The sequence below is a fragment of the Colobus angolensis genome, unplaced genomic scaffold (genome assembly GCF_000951035.1).
Source record: "Colobus angolensis palliatus isolate OR3802 unplaced genomic scaffold, Cang.pa_1.0 Scaffold128, whole genome shotgun sequence".
Taxonomy (NCBI): domain Eukaryota; kingdom Metazoa; phylum Chordata; class Mammalia; order Primates; family Cercopithecidae; genus Colobus; species Colobus angolensis.
Genome location: NW_012114030.1, coordinates 60,618 through 81,872, shown reverse-complemented (window position 1 = coordinate 81,872; position 21,255 = coordinate 60,618). Strand labels below are relative to the sequence as shown.

At 52.3% G+C, this 21,255-nt stretch overlaps 1 protein-coding gene across 3 annotated transcripts in view; it reads left to right on the top strand.

Moving 5' to 3' along the window:
• The window catches only part of NSMCE1 (non-SMC element 1 homolog (S. cerevisiae)), a 43,754-nt gene extending 22,869 nt beyond the window's left edge, over positions 1-20,885 (top strand). Inside the window, exons 3-8 of one of the 3 annotated variants that reach the window (XM_011933451.1) lie at positions 12,529-12,650; positions 13,452-13,529; positions 14,537-14,683; positions 19,076-19,192; positions 20,034-20,154; positions 20,643-20,885. In XM_011933451.1, coding sequence (XP_011788841.1) covers positions 12,529-12,650; positions 13,452-13,529; positions 14,537-14,683; positions 19,076-19,192; positions 20,034-20,154; positions 20,643-20,722 — 665 coding nt within the window. In that variant the 3' untranslated portion in view covers positions 20,723-20,885. Of the gene's footprint in view, positions 1-12,528; positions 12,651-13,451; positions 13,530-14,536; positions 14,684-19,075; positions 19,465-20,033; positions 20,155-20,642 lie in introns of those variants that run through there. The other 2 variants (XM_011933452.1, XM_011933450.1) reach the window with 2 other exon arrangements.
• Positions 20,886-21,255: the final 370 nt, after the last annotated feature.

The following is a 21,255-nucleotide window of genomic DNA, read 5'->3' as shown; positions in this document are numbered from 1 at the left end:
TGCAACCTCCGCCTCCTGGGTTCAAGCGATTCTCCTGCCTCAGCCTCCCGAGTAGCTGGGACTACAGGTGCGTGCCACCACGTCTGGCTAATTTTTTTGTATTTCTAGTAGAGACAGGGTTTCAGCGTGTTAGCCAGGATGGTCTTGATCCCTTCACCTCATGATCTACCCGCCTCGGCCTCCCAAAGTGCTAGGATTACAGTCGTGAGCCACCGTGCCCAGCCATATGAAGTCATTTATGTGAAATTCTAGACAATGCGTACCTGACTGTAATGACAGGATGGTTCAGTGATTGCATGGGATGGCATAGAGGAGGGATAGAGTGGGTAGGTGAGGGGGATTACAAAGAGGCACAAGGAAACTTGGTGAGTGTATTAGTCCATTCTCATGCTGCTAATAAAGACATACCAGAGGCTGGGTAATTTATAAAGGAAATAAATGTAATTGACTCACAGTTCAGCATGGCTGGGAGGCCTCAGGAAACTTACAATCATGGTGGAAGGGGAAGCAGACACGTCTTTCTTCACATGGTGGCAGGCAGGAAGGAGAAGTGCCAAGCAAAAGGGGAAAAGCCCCTTATAAAACTGTCAGATCTCTTGAGAACTCACTTAGTGTCACAAGAACAGCATGAGGGTAACTGCCCCCGTGATTCAATTACCTCCCACCAGGCCCCTCCCACAACATGTCTGGATTGTGGGAACTATAATTCCAGATGAGATTTGGGTGGGGACACAGCCAAACCGTATCGGGGGTGACGGAAATATGTATTTGCAATCCAATATGTATTTTACACTTAGTTTAGACTGGCCCGATTTTAAGTGCTCAGTAGCCACATGTGCTATTTGTAGAATGTTCTTTAGCTTAGGTTTGTCTGGAGCTTCCTCCTAATTACATCTAGGTTATGCCTTTTAATGTTGCAGATATAATATGGAAGTGGTGGTGTGTTCTCTCTGCATCCTGCCAGGTTGGCTATGGTGCTGATGGGGCCAGCCAGTTTCTCCAGTGTACAATCACTCTTTTTCTGTGTGATTAGTAAGTATATTGCAGGGAGGTACTTAGAGACAAGGTAAATGTCTCATTCTTGGCCCAGTTCTGATTCTTGGCTCATGCCTGTAATTCCAGCAGTTTGGGAGGCCACAGCAGGCAGATCACTCAAGCTCAAGGAGTTTGAGACAAACCTGGGCAACGTGGCAAAGCACTGTATCTACATAAAATAAAAAAATTAGTTGGGTTTGGTGGCATGAGCCTGTAATCAGCTACTCAGAGGCTGAGGTGGGAGGATTGCTTGAGCCTGGGAGGCAGAGGTGGCAGTGAGCCAAGATCGTGCCAGTGCTCTCCAGCTGGGTGACAGAGCAAGACCCTGTTTCAAAAAATAATCCCATTCTTCATCCCATTTTTACAATTAGTTTTAAAATACTTCCCAAATTCATTCTTGTTTTATGGTTGCCAGATTGCTATGAGGTACAGTTCTATACTCTCCAGCACTAACATTTTAGAACTAATTATGCCTGTTATTATGTTTTATGTTAATTTTTATGAGGTTTTAAATTATCTATTGTTTTAAGGACAAGTTAGGTAAAAATGTCTAAAGTTTTAGATTTAAAAATTTAGATTTAGAAATACTTCAGTGAGCATAGTAAATAATTTGATGTTTGGGCAAAAACCAGGTAGCTGAAATACATGTGTCAAAACTAGATAAGTGAATCAAGTATCATACTCACGTTGGGGTTTGATAAAGATTTTCCATTTTTGTCAACCCTCTTATCTGCCTTCCTCCCGGGTTTGTTCCCAGCGCGCTGATTTACATGCGTTTGCCTGCTTTGTTGTCCAATGCTGGCCTCCTGTACATCATCAGGCTACGTGCGTTGATGGCGAATCAGCGATATTGACATTTTGGTTTAGTATTCCATCCATTTGTAGTCCTATTTGTAAACACCTTCTCTTTCCAAGAAAGACTCGGTCATAATTAGAAGCTGGCTCCAAGTACATTTTCTTTCTATTTTTAGTGATTTCATTTCTAGTTCTCCCTTTTGGCCATGATGAACAGTTAATCAGCTTACGGCTGTGAGAGCCGGTCTGCCTTTCCGTTAATCAAGGGAGATAAAGTCTGGGATCATTAACTGAAAAGTAGCAAAAAATGAGTGTGAAAAGTAACATCGAACATGTGCCTCGATGAATTTCTCAACATACAGAATTGACAGCCAGCAGTTATTAAGTGCTTAGACAGGAATCTTTGGGTTCGAGAAGCTCTGTAATCACAAGAAAATTGATGTTGCTTTTGTGTCTCTGGCTCGTACTGGCCTAGATGTGTCCAAGTCCTGCCCGTTCCTCATGTCTGCAGCATGGGAGTCCAGGCTGGACGGCTCCACCGCAGGCCCTTCAGGCCAGCATGGAGTCGCTGAGCCAGGATTTCTGTGTGCTCCACACTCCCCTAAGCGCACACGTCGTGTGTTTGGGAATGCATTTTGAACTGGATCCCAGACATGCGAGAGGTTATGTGCTGACGCGTGGCAGTACTGGGAATGGATTCAGTGGGATTACCACAGACCCCGCTGGCTGGAACAGGGAAGCCATTTTTCAAAGGCATGAATTCAAGTCCCGTTTCTTCCAGGACCCGGGGAAAGTTCTTTTACTTTTCTGAGTCTCAGCTTTCTGTGTTATCAGGGACATCACATTCATCTCATGGAAGAGTCGTGAGGATTCAGCAAGGGAATGTATGTTCAGTGCCTGGCAGAGAGTACTTGCGGGCACACGTTCACTCCATGCTTGCCACTGCCTCGTCCTTCCTTTTCTGCCCCTTGACTTGCCATCTAATCCCAGTTGCTGGGAGTGGGTGGTGGGGGTGACTATCAGAAGACCCATGGTGCTGGTATGACAGTGTGAGAGGAATTATCGTATAGACCACAGGGCTGAATTCTATTGTTGGGGTTTTCCTAGAAAATTCAGAAAGCATGCTCACCACTGGTACCACACATCTTCCTTGGTTCGTTGATGGGTACGTCTTGAGTATCAGCTGAATGTTGGGGTGCTGTGGTGAGTAGGATGAGCAGATCCCAGCCTTTAGTGGGCTGACATTCTGCTTAGAAAGAGAAAGACAGCAACTTGGAGGCAGACAGCGCGGTAGTTTGGGGTGCTAACTGCTGGAAGGAAGCGTTGAGTCCCTCGGCATAGCGGGCCAGGGGTGTGGCTTTGGCTAGGGCCTCTGCTCAGACCTTCCTCTGGAGCTGCCATGTGTGGCGATGCTCGGGTGATGAGGGGCAGCCCTGCAGAGATCTGCGGGAGACGCTTTCCAAGGGGAAGGCAGCATGAGTGAAGGGGCTGAGATGGGGAGGAGCTTGGTGTGGGGGAGCGGGGGACAGAAAAGCAGGTGGGAACAAAGGTCAGGGGATGGAGCCCCAGGCAGCTTCCAGGCTGAGTGCTGGGATCTGGCTCTACTCAGCTGCATGTGGAGGACAGACAGAGGGAGAAAGCTAGAGGAGACACCGGGAGAATGTTGGAGGCTGTTGTCTGCTTTGGGCTGTAGTGACTGGGGAAAGGGAAGGGCGTGTGCCTGTCAGAGCAACTCCGGTTGGCCGCCTTCATACCAGCCACCTGGTAGCCCCTGCTTAGCCCAGAATGGGCACCAAATTGAGTCTTCCACAGATAAAGTGTGAGCATAAACGGAGACCAGGCAGCAGAACAGGCAGCGGCTACTTATTTAGAGCTTGTTCCAGCAAGGGAGGCAGCCTCCACTTGGGTTTGGCAGAGACTCCAGGTAGGCAGAGGAGTAGGGAGGCGTCAGGTGTCCCGAGTGGAGGCTGCTGGCCAGGGCAAGGTGGGACAGCTAAGCAGAAGCGGGCCGTCCTGTGTGATTGGTTAGAAGTGTGTGTTGCTTTCTCTGGTTTGTTGTCTCTTAGAAACAGGAATAAAAATCAGGGAAGTTGCCGAGTGTGGTGATACATGCCTGTAGTCTTAGCTATTTGGGAGGCTGAGGCAGGAGGATCACTTGAGGCTAGGAGTTTGAGACCAGCCTGGGCAACATTGAGAGACCTCAGGGTCTCCAGAAAAAACAAAGTTAGCTGAGCATAGCGGCTCATGCTTGTAGTCCCAGATACTGGGGAGACTGAGGTGGGGGGATCACTTGAACCTTGGAGTTCGAGGCTGTAGTGAGCTGTGATTGCACCACTGCTCTCCAGCCTAGATGACAGAGCGAGACCCCATCTCTAAAATACAAAATAAAATCAGTTAGGGTAGTATCAGTTACTGATCCTGCGCTAGTCCCTTTGGGCCATAATTGTGGGTTAGTTTTGGCTTCTGGACTGGTTGCTGGGGGACTAGCCTGGCTTCCTACAGTTCTCACTTGGAGGTGGTAGGCTGGCTTTCTGGGCAGGTTGCTGTAGATTTTGGGTTGGAGTTCTGCTTTTATACGTGGTCTGGCCATTGGCTGCAGCCCATTGGCCGTCTGTATGTTCAGTCTCTCAGAAGAATGGGAGTAACACAGTCCATTCCTTTGAGCTGCTCACAGCCCAGCCGGTGTGAGAAATAGTAACTGCTTATCTGGCGGGTCAGGGAACAGAGTGGCCTCATTAGTCACTGTGTCTCATGACAGCGGGTTTCCCGCCCACGTCGGAATTGGGAGATGGTGAACTGTCAGTGGCATATAACTTATAGGCATTGTTTGTTTGCACTACAGTGTTTGTACTTTTTAAGAATTACCAGGTTAAACAGAAAACAACCGCCAGGAGATTCTGTGTAAACACCCAAAGCCCGGGCACTCGGCTGAAGCAGAGCAGTGCTGCCTTCTTTGGTAGAATGTGTGCCTCCAGCTCCCTGCTGTGCCCAGAGCTGTCTGCAGCTGTGCTTCCTGCCTGCCTCTGTAGGCATCGGATTTGTCCATTTTCACTTGCTCAGTGCAATCTGAGCAGGAGGAAGCTTACCCAGCAGGGATCAGGAAGAGCTGCTCTGGTTTCAGGGGCTGGGGTGACCAGGAAGCCTCCTCTCCTGTCCCCTGCAGAGCCCCTGTATCAACTCTGTGAGGGCTCCTGCATGGGTAGGGGTGGGGACCAGAGCGCCACAGAAGGTGTCAGAGCCGCCACTCATCTCAAGGATAGGTGGACCACCTGTTTTCAGTGGGTGGGATTAAGATGAAATGTGTATGAACAGTATCAGTAGCAAAATATATAGTAGTTTATGTTTCTCATGACGATTCCCATTATGATCCAGAACTTTACCGTGATAAACCAGTGGACACTGCTTTATTGCCAGTGGGAGTCCTGACTGATAGACCTCCAGCCAGGGGAATGTCCCATAGATGCTGCGTAGATAGGGACAGCAAGTGGATGTCCCCATCACCACTCCTGCAGTGGTAGCATAGGTTTTAGGACCATAAATGCGTGCAGCTGTGATGCAAGTACTGTGCCCAGTAACATAAAATAAGTTTTATGCTCTGTCATTTGAGTGAGGCTAAAGAGCAGACTTTCTGATTGTAATAAACTTCTTAAGTTTAAGAAGAAAAGAACTCTGTGTACAGATCTCAGAACAATAGGTTTTAAAACCACGTTATTAAAATCCTATTCCTTCTCTACTGTTGGAGCCTTGAGCTAATCTACCTTGTCACAGGACACTCACTTTTCTCTTTAAATTGAGATTCCTGAGGGTCAAGGAGTCAAGTAATATGATTGTTGAGCACTGAAGTATTTTTTAAACATTTTATTATGGAAAAAGTCAAACAGAAAAGTGGCGAGACTGACACAGCGAAGTCCTGTGTGCCGTCACCCAGTTCAGATGATGAACGCAGGACGGATCTTGTTTTATTTATGTTTGTACCTGCTTACTCACGTTATTTTGAAGTATTCTCAACATCATTGCATATATATGTAAGAATTTTTTTCTGATGAATGCCCACATCCTTTCGTGATTGCATCCAGCTAATGGCCAGACGTCGGGTTTCTGGTCTGGACTTTGTCACTTCCTGTCCCATCTTAAGTATGTCCTTCATCTCTCTGACCTCTGAGAAAGAGAAGCAGCCATCCTTTCTGGCTCGCCTCCGCGGCGGTCGCTGAGGGTCTGCTGAGAGGTGGGGAGCCGCGCTGCAGCGTGTAGTGAATGCGCTGGTGCACCCATGGAGAGGATACTTTGTCTCTAAGTGATCTACCACAGACCAGCCACTCTCTTCCACCCTGCTCTTCCCGGCATTGTTCACTGGCTGTGCTCGGAGGTGCCCGTGGCAGTTCTCATCTTTGCATCTGCGTGCGTGAAGGTCCAGAGAATCTTTTCCCCCAGGCTGTTGGGGGAAAGATGAGAGCTACAGGCTGAGAGGTGAAATCCCGTGGCCCCTCCCAAACCTCCCCAGCCCGGCGTCCTGCCTGTCAGCCCTTCCTCCCAGCCCAGGGTCTGCTCTCTTGGGTCAGCTCCACTTCACCACTCCCGTCTCATCTGGGGCCTGCCCTGCCCTGCCCTGCCCTGTCCTCAGTGTTGTGCTAGCAGGACCATCCGTCTGCCCTCTCTGTCGGGAGGGCTGTCTCAGGGCAAGTTGGCTCACAGTGGCTTGGGCCCTTGGAGTCTTATTTTTTGCTGTTATTTCCTCTGCCTAAAAATAACATTTTGTATTTTTAGTGCCTAGTTTAGAACAAAACTATTTGTTGGTCAGAGGTCAGGGCAGTAGACTTCCCAATTTCCTGCTGCCCAAGCGCACAGTGAATCCTAGGTTCCAGTAGCCTCTGGGAAGCAGGGACCCTGATATGGCAAGAAGAGGCTCATTGGTAACGTTCATTCCAATTTAACTTACATCATTTCTTTTGTTTTTTGAGAGGTGGCCTGGCTCTGTCACCCCGGCTAGAATGCAGTGATGCGATGATAGCTCATTTCAATCTCCAACTCCTGGGCTCAAGCTGTCCTCCTACTTCAGCCTCCCAAGTAGCTGGGACTACAGCCACATGCCACCATGCCTGGCTGAGTTTTACATTTTTTTTTTGTAGAGATGAGTTCTTGATCCATTGCTCAGGCTTGTCTTGAACTCCTGGCCTCAAGTGATCCTCCTGCCTTGGCCTTCCAAAGTACTGGGATTACAGGTGTAAGCCACCACACCTGGCCTTAAAATTTAATTTTAAAAGAAAAGGAGAAAATGTGTACAGAATTAGTTCAAAAAGTAATCTCTCAAGATGACTTGAGCCAACCCTCCTTCTTAGGGGAGAAGTGTCCTGTTTTGTTCAGTTCTTGTCACTTGCCTGGAGGCCCATTTTCCATTGTCACCACTGACAGGCATTTCCTGCTAAAGGTAGAGTGGCTCTGTCCGTTCCAGGGTCTTTGCCTTTCCTTAGCTGCTCCTGCTGCCCTGCATGCTGTCTCCGAACCCTGGACCCGGCCCAGTGCTCAGGGCTGGGCTGGGGGTATGATGGATGATGTAGTGGGCTGGGTCGAGGGAATGATGGATGCTGGGCTGGCCTGGGCTGGCCTGAGGGGATGATGGATGCTGGGCTGGGCCAGGCCGGGCCGATCCGATGCCTCTCCTCTGTGAGTGCAGCTCCTCTCTGGGTACCACCTCTGGAGTCTTAATCAGGTGCCTTCCATCCTTCCCTGTTGGCCCAGTCTCTCTCGGTGACTCTGAAGCACAGGGCAGGTGCAGGAGGGTGTAGACGAGATGACGGTGGGGTCCGGTATACAGGATGTCCTCAGGCTTGCGCTGCGGAGCCCATGTGGCTTAGTGCCTGGCAGCTTAGGATCTGGGGTCGGGCAAGCCTGGGCTCCATTTCCTTCCAAGTTACAGAAACTATGAGCAAGTTGTTAACCTCTCCAAGCCTCCTATATATACAGATGATATTAGTGATGCACCTTATGGAGTTACTGTTACTGTCATGATGAAATGAACCATGAGAATGCATAGTGCTGGCACATAATAAGGTGAATTACAGTCACACATTTGCAGGCCCCTTGATTTTAGCCTGACACGAACTACTTTACTATAGTCCTTAAGAAATCCAGACACACCCTGCCTCTTCCAAGTAGAGAAAACACAGGTGGCACTGTGTTTAGAGGTTTAGAGGTTCAACTTGCTTGATTCAAACATGGTGCTGGTTGTCCTGGCTTCGGTATCTCTTTCCCTGTAGGGGAGACATCTGTGGTAGGGCCAGGGCCTCGTTCCTCTGTCCTCGTAGCTGGGCCTCCCATATCGCTGACTGGAGGTTGGCGGTGTGCAGAGAACCAGCCTCTGATCCAGCCCTACCCAAAGAAAACCTGATGTTTTGATATTTACTGAAGGGTGTGCCTTTTTCTCCAGTTGGTTCTGGATTCTGAAAAGGAGTGGTATTATTAACTAACTCCTAAGTCCTCAAAGTGGTATTTCTAAGACTGAAAGTAGCTGTCTCAGAATCCCACGATATGGACTTTATCCCACACTCTTTATCATGACCATGGGCTTGTAGAATATTGAGGTCAAAAGGATCCTCAGACATGCCTTGAGCCCAGTGTATCCCTACAGATTGGCAAACTGTAGCTTCTCCACCAGGGCTCCAGGATCAGAGGAGAGAGCAGGGGCAGAGCTGTGGACATTAGCTGTCCTGAAGACCTGAGGCTGGGAAGCAGCGATCTGGTGCCACCTTAGCACTTAGTGGGCATCGTAAGGGTCTTGGGGGCAAGCAAGAGACCCCAGTTCTGAGAAAGGAATGTGTCGGGGCTGGGTGTGGTGGCTCACGCCTGTAATCCCAGCACTTTGGGAGGCTGAGGTGGGCAGATCACTTGAGGTCAGGAGTTTGAGACCAGCCCGACCAACACAGTGAAATCCCATCTCTACTGAAAATACAAAAAATTAGCCAGCTGTGGTAGTGAAACACTTGTGGTCCCAGTGCCTGGGGAGGCTCAGGCAGGAGGATCACTTGAACCTGGGAGGTGGAGGTTGCAGTGAGCTGAGATTGCGCCATTGCACTCCAGCCTGGGCGATGGAGTGACACTCCATCTCAAAAAAAAAGGAGTGTATCGAGATGCTATTGGGGGAGGGACACGTAGGGTTCATTGGTGGCCAGGTGCGCAGTCGGGGATGGACAGGAAGCATGGCACCACCGCATGGCCAGAGCAGCTGGCCCTCTGTAGCTTCTGGGCTGGAGCCACGTCCAAGCTTCCTTTTGTCCCTTGCTCGGATTGAGAGAGTGTCTGGCTGGTATAGGTTCTCTGTCTACTCCTGGCTGCCCTAATCTCTGGTCCCTTCAGCTTTCTACTTTCTGGTTCCCTGAATATTGTACCTGGAATTATTCTCTCACCAAAACCACAAATGTAAGAGAAAGACAATTCTTAACAAAAAAAGAAAGAAAAAAGGCAAAGGTCTCGTTAGGGAGGGACATGGCTGCTGGGCTGGCAGGCGTCACCAGCTGACTCCTGTTTCAGGGTGGCCGGACACAGTAGCCGGAGCACCGTGTGATGAGGAAGGAAGTGCTGGAGCCGTGGGAGGACAGAGCTGGGAAGTGTAGCTCATCTGGTTGGGGAAGGCCTGTACAGGAGGCTGCCAGAGGACCAGGAGGCTGGGGTCCAGCCAGGAGTGGTGGTGGAGAGGCGGGAAGGAAGAGGGTTCTGGACATGTGTGAGGCTGGAGGCGAGACCGTGTGTGGCTGTTAGAGATGAGAAGTGCGGGAGAGGCTCACGCAGGGCCCCACAGAGCGGGAGGGCAGGACGGGCTGGAGCCCACACCTCTGCTGCCAGCCCCATGCCACCACGCCGCCTCTGTTGCTGCCGAAAGGAGTCAGTTGAGGGGTTTGCTGAGCGTAAGAGAAGTTTCTTCTCAGGTCACAATTAAGAGGAGCTGCAAGGGCGTGGGGCCTCCGTGAGAAACAGTTACAGGGTCAGCGATGGAGATCGTGGACACGACCCCGATGCAGGAAGCGTGTGGAAGGAAAGAGAGGGCGATAGCGGAGAGAATGGGAGCGCCCAAGCGGTGGCTGGTGTCTGCAGTGAGCGAGTACAGTAGGAGGAAGTGGTTGGTCAGATAAAAATACAGCAAAACATTCATGGTTTCTGAAAAATGAGGCCGGACGCCAAACCAGAGGCAGTGGGGAGAGGGGAAGGGCAGAGAGGGCTGCTGGCTCCCTCCCGGCGATGGGGTGTCTGGAAAGTCCAGTAGATCAGAATGCCTCTCATCTGCCCACAGGGCCCATTGTTCTCACTGACACCCAGGAGGGGCCTCGTTAGTGGAAAATGTGAGTTGTCACTTCCAGAGGGAGGTGGGACTTGCCCTGGTGTCACACTGGGTGGACAGGGCTCCTGTCACTCACTCTGCACTGAGCAAGGCTTTTTGGTGTCTGGGCCCCTTGCGTCTGAGCTACCCAGTATTGGCTGCCCTTGGGGGTGGAAAAGTGTGTCTGCCCAAGTCACCGGCACAGGCAGGTTCGGAACAGCTTGGCTCCCACGCCAGCAAAGAGCTGCCTTGCGTGGTGTGGAAGAGGAAGACAGCATCGGGGGCAGAAGAGAACATTTCCTGGAAAAACAGGCCGTCTCAGGTGGCTGCAGCAGTGGAGGGAGAGCTTTTCAGAAAGGAGGGACCCGTGAGCAGAGGCGTGGAGGCAGGAAGTCAGGCCATGCCTCCCTCCTGATGCCTGCTCTCCAGCCACCGAGGCCAGATGCCATTGTCATATGTTACGATTTCACCATGTCCATGTTCCACCCACTTACTACGACTACTTTTTAATTTAAACTGCCTTTTAAAAACTTGACTTAAATGGAAGGTTGGCTCCTCGCTGAGCACGGCGCGTTAGTGTCACTGCCCTGGGCTTCGTTCTCGGCTTTTCTGGGCCGCCACAGCCTGATCCTCTGATAGAGCTCACTGGCCCGGGTTGTCCTTGACTCTTTCACACGGCCACGTCCTCCATTTTCACCAGCGTGATCTTCTGTTTTTTTTTTTTTTTAACTTTATGACTTTTGAGTTGTATGGGTAGCTCAGAAATGCCTCTGTCTATAAGAAATCAAACATAGACACACAGCGTGAGTGCGCTGTGATGACCCCCGTTTAGTCCCTTCCTGGCGATGGCCTTGGTCGTCAGTCCAGTGGGCAACCTGCTGGGCCTTTTCCTGTGGGACTGTTTCATTGGTTCTGTTTTTGTTTCACACATAAATGTATCATATTGTCTGGTTTTTCTTGCAGTTTTTTTTTCCAGAAGGATTTTCTAAGGCATGAATCTTTTGAAATTATTTATTTTAATACATAAAAACAGTGAAAACAGTAATACATACTCTTGCTTTAAAAAGTTTCGCAGCACAAGCTCATTCCTGTAAGCCCAGCATTTTGAGAGGCCAAAGTGGGCGGATCACCTGAGGTCAGGAGCTCGAGACCAGCCTGGCCAACATGGTAAAACCCCATCTCTACTAAAAATACAAAAATTAGCTGAGCGTGGTGGTGGGCGCCTGTAATCTCAACTCCTCGGGAGGCTAAGGCAGGTGAATTGCTTGAACCCGGAGGTGGAGGTTGCAGTGAGCCAAGATTGCGCTACTGCACTCCAGCCTGGGCGAGAGTGAGACTGTCTCAAAAAAAAAAAAAGTTTCACAGCATGAAAGGTACACAGCGCTAGACATGTCCTTCCACTGCTTCCAGCGCTCAGAGGCTTCCTGGTGCCACAGGAGAAAGGCCCTGCTGTCGCCAGCCACAGGCCCTGTGTGATCTGGCTCCCTTCCCTACTGCAGCCTCTCTGCCCTCCTTCCTTCCCTGGCTGATCAGTGTCCATTCAGCTGAGCCCCCGGCAGTACTGTGGGTGCCCCCTCCTCAGACTGATGGACCTGGATGGTGGCCCCTGGGCTGTGAGCGTCCTGCTGGCAGGGCCAGGGGAGGTGGGTGACAGAGAGGTCAAAGCCCCGGCCTTGTGGTGCAACTCGGGGTGAGTCAGTTCACCTCTCTGCGTCTCAGCCTCTTTCCCTGTGCCCAGAGAGCTGCTGGAGAGTGGATTCATGATGACAAAAGGTGCCCGGGACAGGGCCTCTCCATGCTGAGTGCTTGTTGCAAGCCGCCCTTCTCACCCTGGTTGTTGTTATTCTTACTGTTCCAGCCCAGGACCCAGCACAAGCCTGGCATGTAAGTGAGGATAAGTGGACACTGAATAAAAAAAGAAAGGAATAAAGCTCCACCTAAGACGTGTGGGGACGCAGAGGGACGGAGGCCTCTCGCGGGGCACTGGGGATGAGGTAGAAGGGCTGAGATGGGATGGGATGTGCGTGCAGCGGGAGCTTAGTGCACGCTCTGAGCACGTCATTGAGTGATACGCTGCAGGTGCTGATCCGGACTCTCATCAGGAGGCAGCGAGCAAAGACAGGAAGCCGGCGGCAGCCTCCGTGGTTGCAGATAGCATCTCCCCAGCCCTCCTGCCTCACAACGCCCTCCATCTGTTGTCTGTTTGTCTTCCAAGTACTCCAGGAAGAAAGAAGCCACGCGGCATTGGCATTCACCCAAGAGGCTGCAGCCTCCGCCCGTGTCTGGGGTTGCTGTCCCCTGTGTTGAGATGGGATGGAATGATTCAAGCAAGCTACGTTTTTTTGATGAGGCCCCCCGTGACCCCCCTTTTTTGGTCTGTTTATTTCCAGGCAATGCCACTGTAGATAAGTTGGAAGACTTCATCAACAACATTAACAGTGTCTTGGAGTCCTTGTATATTGAGATAAAGAGAGGAGTCACGGAAGATGACGGGAGACCCATTTATGCGTTGGTGAGTGCCTGGCAGAGCCCTCTAGTGGCGTTTTTGAGGAGCTGGGACAGGGCCCAGGCAGCCTGTGTTTGCTTTGGTTTGAGTTCTCTTTTGGACAGTTCTTTGTAAAGAAGTCACTCCAAATGTATGGAATATTAGGAATAAAGGGAGAAATGGTTTTTTACTTAGAATAAGACATAGAAGCGATGAAAAGAAACTGTGTGTAGGAGTGTCAAGGATTGCGACCCACGTGGGGTCTTCAGTGGTTTTCAGATGACAGGTAGGGATCAGGGTGAAACACAGGAGTGGGAAGCTGACATGGCCCATCCCTGGCTAGGAGACACCTCGGGCTGGTCAGAGGACATCTGGCTGCTCCCAGCCAGGCTCACACTCAGAAAGGAGCACTCTAGTCCCGGGTTTCCCAAACTCAATTCTCTGGAAAAAACATGACACAGTCAAAGAACTGTGGAAATGCTGGTCAGACACGGCAAAGCAGATTTCCTTGCTGTCAGACTTCTCAGTGCCTTTTGCATTTGAAGCTCCATTAACATGTAGACAAATCTCCCAAATTTATCTGAGTTTGGAAAATACTGCACACCCTCTGGAGTTCTAAAACTTCTGAGGGTCCAGCATGTTGACTGAGCTAAAGAATAAAGTCTGTAGTATATGCCTGGTTACAGATCCATCCTGCGGCTCGCAGTGCCTGGATACAGGAGCTCAGTGACTGGCCAGAGACGGAGGAGGGGAGGGAGGGAGAGCCAGCAACACGTTAACCAACACGCGAAGGGCACAGCCTGACTGTTGCGCTGACTTATTTCTTAGGTGAATCTTGCTACAACTTCAGTTTCCAAAATGGCTACGGATTTTGCAGAGAATGAACTGGATCTGTTTAGAAAGGCTGTAAGTAGAGTAATCCCCGTCGCCCATTGGCTGGGCTTCTTATGGGAAAGTTCTGTCTTAGTCATTAGAAGTGGCAACTGCAGTCTTCAAGGATCACTGGGGGGACATGGGCCACCACTGCTGTCTGAGAAAAGGCTTTGCAGGGAGATATCACTGACTACCCATCTGGAATTCACAGCTGTCAGGGGCCCCCATGGCTGCCTGGGAAGGAAGTGCCGGGCCAGGTGTGAGCCCCAGCTGGATGGGCAAGAGCAGGGCTTCACTGGTAGTAACAGGCGTTCCTACCTGGCTGCTCTAAGTGCCATCTGGGAAAGGCAGCAGCAGCAGCAGCATCGCCTGGGAGCTTGTTAGAAAGGCCCGGTCCCAGTCCCTACCCTAGACTGCTGAGTCCGAATCTGCATTTTTGCCAGGTGCCCACTGAATCATTTGCATGTGCACATTTGAGAGGCATTGCTCTACCAGGCTTCAGAGCTGTTTGCTCGGCCCTCTGGTCAAACACATGGCTAAGAGTGGTTCTCAGGCCTACATAACTGCAGAGGTGAAAAAGAATTCTGTCCCACTTGCGATCTGTCGAATCCGAATCTCTGAGAACCAGGCGTTGGAATCATTCCTTTTAGGTCTTCTCCTGGGGTTTATTAGCTGCCGGGGTTGAGGAGCAGGTGCTGAGCTGAGCACACACCTGTGTGTGCAGGAACCCGTCTTCCCCACAGGTCTGTCTCTTGCTGCCTCTGAGGCCAGCCGTGAGGCAAGGTGACCCTTTTTGATTTGGGGACATTAAGATGATTTATTTGGGAGGATGTTATCGAAGTGACCTCTGAGTCAAAAGAACTGAGCACAGTCCTGACTCTTGATGCATATGACATTGTTTTCCCAGAATACCATGCCAGCGTACAGTTCTGCCTGTGATCTGGGTGGTTTTACTGCACCCCTGCCAGACTTGGTATTACCATTTAAAAGTTATTTTTGTCATTTTAATAGAGAAGCATGGTACCTGCTCTTTCTTCCAGCTGGAACTAATTATTGACTCAGAAACTGGCTTTGCGTCTTCCACAAACATTTTGAACCTGGTTGATCAACTTAAAGGCAAGAAGATGAAGAAGAAGGAAGCGGAGCAGGTGCTGCAGAAGTTTGTCCAAAACAAGTGGCTAATTGAGGTACTGTCTCATGGTTTTCCAGTCCGGCTCACTCTTCCGAGTGAAAAGCAGTTTTTTCTCCAAAATCGTATTTGTAGCCAACTGATGTCAGCCTTCTCAGATCCCTTATCTGCTTTCATGCATTCCAGCAGTGACCCCGTGGGGAGGATTTGGGCCTCACCTCTCCTGCCTCCCACTCCCCGTTCACCCACATGATGTGTTCAGGATGCCACAGCTGGAATGGCAGAGCCAGGAGCTGCACCCAGGGATTTGGGCCCCGGGACCAAGCCTCTAGCCCACAGACTGCAAGGCAGGGCAGTTCCGTGGCTGAGAGTGTGGCTGTGATGTCTGACCCGGGTCTGAACCCTGAGCCAGGTGACCTCAGGTTCCCTGTAAGAGGGGAGTTGTTGTTTCCCCTTTGGGGCTGGGCGTGTCAGGAGCAGGAATGGGACCTCCCAGTAAAACGTGCTGCGTGCTGCGCTGGCTGGCTCGCAGGGGAGGCAGCAGAGGAATTGGCGACGTTACCACTGTTGTTTTTGTCAGCAGTGAGTTCCTCAGGGTCAGTGCTTAGAAGAGGCACAGACAAGCTTCAGGAAAGGAGCTGTGATGTCTGGGACAGGCCCCACTGCAGCTCCAGTTTCTAGATGCTGCCCCGCCCCCACGTCTAGTCCTGCTGAATAGAGCAGAACAAATGTTTCAGTTCTTTTTCCACAAAAGGCACCCCTGTTTTCAACAGCTCAGTGTTTGCTGAGTTGACCATAGCTGTGCCCTCCCAGGTGCTCATGCCCGTGTGTGTTGAGGACGCGCTCACGTCGGGTCCCCGCTTCCTCACTTGGGGGTCGGACTCATGGCCAGAGGCTGCTGCTTGTGGCTGCAGCGATTCTCCACTTCCTTTTCAGGAAGGCTTGCCTCTGGGTTGGGGAAGTTTGTGTTCTGAGTTACTAATTTCTGTGTAGGGTGGGCCTATACCAGGAACCTGACCCAAATTCAGTTCCTGGGGTACCTGATGGGAAGAAAGGGTGGAGAGGTCACAGGGTGAGGGCAGAGGTCACAGGGGTGAGGTCAGGGCTGGGAGCTCCTGGTGAGTGCAGGATCTGCTGGGCACATTCCCCGTATGTCCTGTCTCGGAGGCTGCCTGCTGTCCTGCAGTGGCTCCATAGCTTAGTTTTTAGCTGACAGCTCAGGGGTCTGGATGACATCGGACACCCTGACAGTGGCAGGGCCGAGTTCAGGCCCCAGTTTGGGGACTGCAGCTCCCATCAATGGCTTTGTCACAGTTTTTCTTGCCCTCCGGGCTGTATTTGGTACTACAGAATGTTCTAGGGCTGCTCAGGTTATAACTGACCATTCTCGCTTGTGGTACAGCCCCTCTTCGGGACAAGTTTTTTTTTCTTTTTTTTTTTTTGTGATGGAGTTTCGCTCTTGTTGCCCAGGCTGGAGTGCAACGGTACAATCTCGGCTCACCGCAACCTCCACCTCCTGGCTTCAAGTGATTTTCCTGCCTCAGCCTCCCAAATAGCTGGGATTACAAACATGTGCCACCATGCCTGGCTAATTTTTGTATTTTTAATAGAGACAGGGTTTCTCCATGTTGACAAGGCTGGTCTCAAACTCCTGACCTCAGGTGATCTGCCTATCTTGGCCTCCCAAAGTGCTGGGATTACAGGTGTGAGCCACTGTGTCCGGCCGTGGGCCAAGTTTTTTAAGGGCAGGGGTTATGTCCTCTTCGTGGCTGGTTCCCATTGCAGAATCTAGTGCCTGGCACCTCAGGCGCTCAATAAATGCTTGCTGACTGGATGACTGAACGGGTGGATGAGGTTACAGAGGAACAGAGTTTAAAACTTACAAAAAATGTTACAGGAAATACCTGTTCATTATAGGAGGATTAGAACATGTCAGGATGCATAAAGAAACCCACTGAAGTCACCTGTTATCCCAGCCCCTAGAGCCAAGTGCCCCAACATTCCATTTCACAACGCTTTGCACCCTGCTTTGCACCCAAGAGCATGCGTGCCTAGCACACGCCACCACCATTGTGCATGGCTTGCAGGGCGTGCCCCCAGCTTTATGATTTGACTTGCCCTTTGTCTGCCCTTGGTGTCTGGAGAGGGCTGTGGTGGATAGGAGAGGCACCGCCCTGGAGTCTGTGGGGGTGAGCTGTGGCTGCAGGCGCTTGTACTCTGTGCCTTTTTCAGTTCGGTGACAGTGCTGGCACCGCCTTCTGCAGGGCGCCTCTGAGCTCGAGGGAGGGTGGACAGAGGATCCGGGAGCTGCCACCTGCAGGAGCGCTGCCGAAGTACCAGGGGGCCCTCTGCACTGGTGCTGGGCAGTCGCCCTAGAGAGGCTTCTTGTTGACTGCCTGGCCTGCTGGGGCCCTGAGGAGGACGAAGGAACAAAGCTCCTATGGCAAGAGCTGTGTAGGGAGACTCCTCCAGGTTCCTCTGCTGCCTGTGGCAAGCAGCTTCTTGTTGCAGAGACTGTTTCCTCATCTGCATGTTTCCTCATCTGCAGGATGGCGATATTGCCAGCTGCAGGTTTCTGTGAGGGTCTAGTGCTCTCTGACCTACATGGCCTGGTAAGGGTTGCCCTGAGGTCTGTGGCACTCTGGAGGAACCGCTGAGAACAGGGGTGGGGTGCTCATTTACCCAGGACAGGTCTTCCTAGGGCAGCACCTCGATCAGAGAGACCACACGTCAGCGTCTCATCCTTGGCTTCTCAGACACGGCTTCCCACAGAAACAGCCAGGGGTCCACTGCCAAGGCCCTTCCAGGTGGGCATATCACCCCAAGGACATGTCACTCCTGGACAGCCAGTCCTGTGCGAGACTGGCTCAGCATGGAGGTGCTGAGGCAGCTGCCGGTCCAGGAGAAGGCCCAGGGGTGGTGGGTGGTTGGGGTCAGCGGGGAGGCCTCTGAGAGCAAGCGTGGCTCATGGGAGCTGGACGTCTGCTGATGGACGCACCTCCATACACCCCAGGACTGCTCCCTACAAGAGGGCCTGACTTCCAAGTGTCGTGGCGAGGTGCCTGGGAGATTGCCTGGGCTCTCGTCTTCTTTGAGGGCTAGGGCACCCCTTCTGCCCCTTCCCTGATGGGCCCGCAGAGGACCGAGTGAGTCATGAATGGTGAGCCTTGGGTGCAGTTTCAGGCGCGTAGTAGGTGTTCAGTAAATGCAGCTTGGCTGGGCACAGTGGCTCACACCTGTAATTGCAGCACTTTGGGAGGCCGAGGCAGGTAGATCACTTGAAGTCAGGAGTTTGAGACCAGCCTGGCCAACATGGCAAAACCCCGTCTCTACTAAAAATACGAAATTAGCCAGGCATGGTGGCGCACACCTGTAATCCCAGCTACTCAGGAGGCTGAGGCAGGAGAATTGCTTGAACCCAGAACACGGAAGTTGTATTGAGCCAAGATCACGCCATTGCACTCCACCCTGGGCAACAAGAGCAAAACTCCATCTCAAAAAAAAAACCAAACAAAAACAAAAAAACCCCAAAAAGCAAAAACGGGAGTGACAGCTCTTGCTTGTAAAAATTAGAAAACAACAGGAAAGGCAGTTGAGCACTCGGGTGACTCGCAGGCTTCAGTGACGCCATCTCCTGGCGCGGTTCACGTCCGATGCATGAGCTGACTGTGGAGAAACTGGGATCAGCCTGCATGGGTCCGTGTCCTGGGTCCCATGTCATTTGCCTCCCTCGGGTCTCCCTTAGTGCTGCCTCTCTCCTGTGACCTGGCAGGAGGGTCAGCCCGGGGAGCTGCATTATTCATGTGCTTCCTGGTTCTCCCAGGGTTTTCAGGATGCATGATGGGTAGACCGCACCCTAGCGTGGGAACCAGGAGGCCTGGCTTCCGTTGGAGGCTCCACTGCCCATGGTGTGATGGGGCCTGTCTGCCCTCTCCAGACTCCTTCCAGCTCCATCTGTAAAGTGATGTTGCCGGAAATGATCTCTGAGGGTCCCTACTGCAGTTGGAGGCAGAAGTGCTGGGAGGCACCGGGGATGCTGCTTTTTGGGAGTGGGATGGGTGGCGGATGGAAGCAGTGGGTGCTCGGGTTTGTGCCCTGGGGAGACTGACCCCTTGTGGGCCTCAGCGTCCTCCTCTGCAGGAGGGCTGTGACTGCCTCGCTCGGGACTGCTGTGCAGACAGAATCGTCACATCTGAAGGCACAGCAGATGCTGAGAAAAGGCGGGTATCGGGGAACTGTGCCTCCATGCCTTTTGGGCCTTTGCCTCAGTTTCCCTTGCTGAGGCTCTGCCAGGGGGGCGTGACTGATGCCTGTTTTCTGGGGTTGGTGCAAAGCTGCCTAGACCCTTGTGTCTTCCTGAGCACTGGGCTGTGGGATCACAGAGGGAACAGAGGTAGTGAATGGGGAGAGGGCCTGGCTGAGGGTGGCCACCTCCCGTGTGTCCCTGCAGAAGGAAGGGGAGTTCACCCTGCATGGCCGGGCCATCCTGGAAATGGAGCAATACATCCGGGAGACGTACCCCGACGCAGTGAAGACCTGTAATATCTGTCACAGCCTCCTCATCCAGGTACCCGCTGGGCAGGGCATGGGAGCTCATTGCTGGGCCCTCAGCTCCTGGGGCTCTGCACAGGTACTTCCCGGAATCCTGGCTCTGGACCCAGCCCTCCTGCACTGCCGGCGCATCCTCCACAAGAGCTGGTGGAGGCCATCTCCCAGGACGTGTCAGAGGACGCCTCCCCACTGTGGCCTGCAGGGACGCACTGCCTCTCTCCCCCCTGGTTCTGCTGTTGGGGTCTAAGGGCTCTCGCTTACTTTATTTTTCTCAGGAAGTGGCAGAGTATTTGGCAGAGTGTCTCTATCAATTGCTGCTTTCCGGAGTGGTCTACTCCAGTTTGCAGGGCTTTGCAACCACTGAACCAGCATGGACATTGATGTGCCTTTCAGTTCCTGTCGTTTTGCAGCTGTAGCTGTTTATAATCGCAATTGCTCTCATGGGCCTCGTACACCTGTATCCTTGGGCACCTGGTGATTATTTCCTTGGGCGGAGTTTCTGGGACAAAGTGCATTTTTTCTTTTTTTGAAAGCTTTTGATCCACATTAGCAAATAAGCTTCTGAAAAGCTGTGGCTGTCCACACGCCACCTGCAGGATCTGAGTGCAGGAACTTGCCAGCCCTCGGCTTCTGTCACTGCGTTCATGTGTTCAGAATTGTTTAGTAAAACCCACTGCAACAAGCAAGCAAACAAAAGACTCCCCTGCACTAAGGCGTTTGGGATTTTCAGTATTAATCTGGGGCCTGGAAGATAACCCGATGCCGCCAGCTGCCCATTTTCCTTGTGGCTTCCCCGGAGGTTTGCAGAACACAGAGGTGTGCACCAGCTCCGCCGTCATTGGCCTTTCTTGTTTCAGGGTCAAAGCTGCGAAACCTGTGGGATCAGGATGCACTTACCCTGCGTGGCCAAGTACTTCCAGTCAAACGCCGAACCGCGCTGCCCCCACTGCAACGACTACTGGCCCCATGAGATCCCAGGTGCGTGGGCCGTGAGGTGCTCATGGGAGGGGCTGGGCCAGCAGGACGCAGGGCCTGGTGCTGGGGAAGCCCTTGGAGACAGGGCCCTGAAGGGCTCCAGGGTGTGTGGGGGTACGCATTAGCAGCCTGAATCTTAGAAGCAGCCACCGCAGGAAGTAAAGGCTGAGCTGTGTACACCGTTCCAGAGGACTTGCTAGAACCCAGCAGAAATTAACCCAATGCTTATGAGCATTTTGTCTAGACAAGGCTCCCTCTCTGGCAGCCCTCTGAGGAGGGGGATGTGAAAGCCATGTCCACAGCTCCCTCAGTTTGTTCCTGTCTGAACTGGGGCTAACTCTGCCTCACGGGCTGGGGAGGGTTGGCCGTGAAGAATGGTGGAGACCTAGGACAGAGTCCTTGGCGCAGGAGACGTAGCTGCTGGCTCGAGCCGGTGCTCCTGTGCTGCCAGCCCCTCCGTTCACTGTCCTTCCTGCCTTTTCTGTCTACAGAAGTCTTTGACCCTGAGAAGGAGAGGGAGTCTGGTATCTCGAAACCGAACAAAAAGCCCCTGCGGTCCAGGCAGCGTTAGCCGCCGTGCTCTGCTGAGGGACTGGCTGCCTTGGGCAGCCTGATCGCCGCAGCCCTTCTTGGAAGAGAGGCGTCCGTGTTTCAGGTTCCATGCGAGTCACCTCTTTCTTCTTAACGTGGACTGTCCACAGCTTTGGAATAAACTGTCCTGGGAAGTCGCTGCAGCCCCTGTCTGTGTTCTCGAGCCTGTGTGTGAGGCTCTGTGTCGTGGCCTTGCCATCTTTCCTGGAGTTCGGTCATCACTCAGAACCCCTGGGTTTGGGCTCCAGCAGGTGAAACCAGCAGAGCCCCCAGCAACGGCTCAGGACAGCTCACTGTCCTTGCCCAGGGCAGCCTTGCCTCCAGTCCCAGCAGGATTGGGCTGGCCCAAACCTGGATGTGTGAACCTTGGCCTCCCCAACTCCCCAGTCTGGACTCTCCCCTGGCCCAAGGTGCCACTGGCCTGAATGGGCTGAGGCTGGGCGTTTGGGCAGGACACGTGCTCTCCCTCCCTGGACCCTCTACTCCCTGTGGGTGCCCAGCAGCCCCGCCATC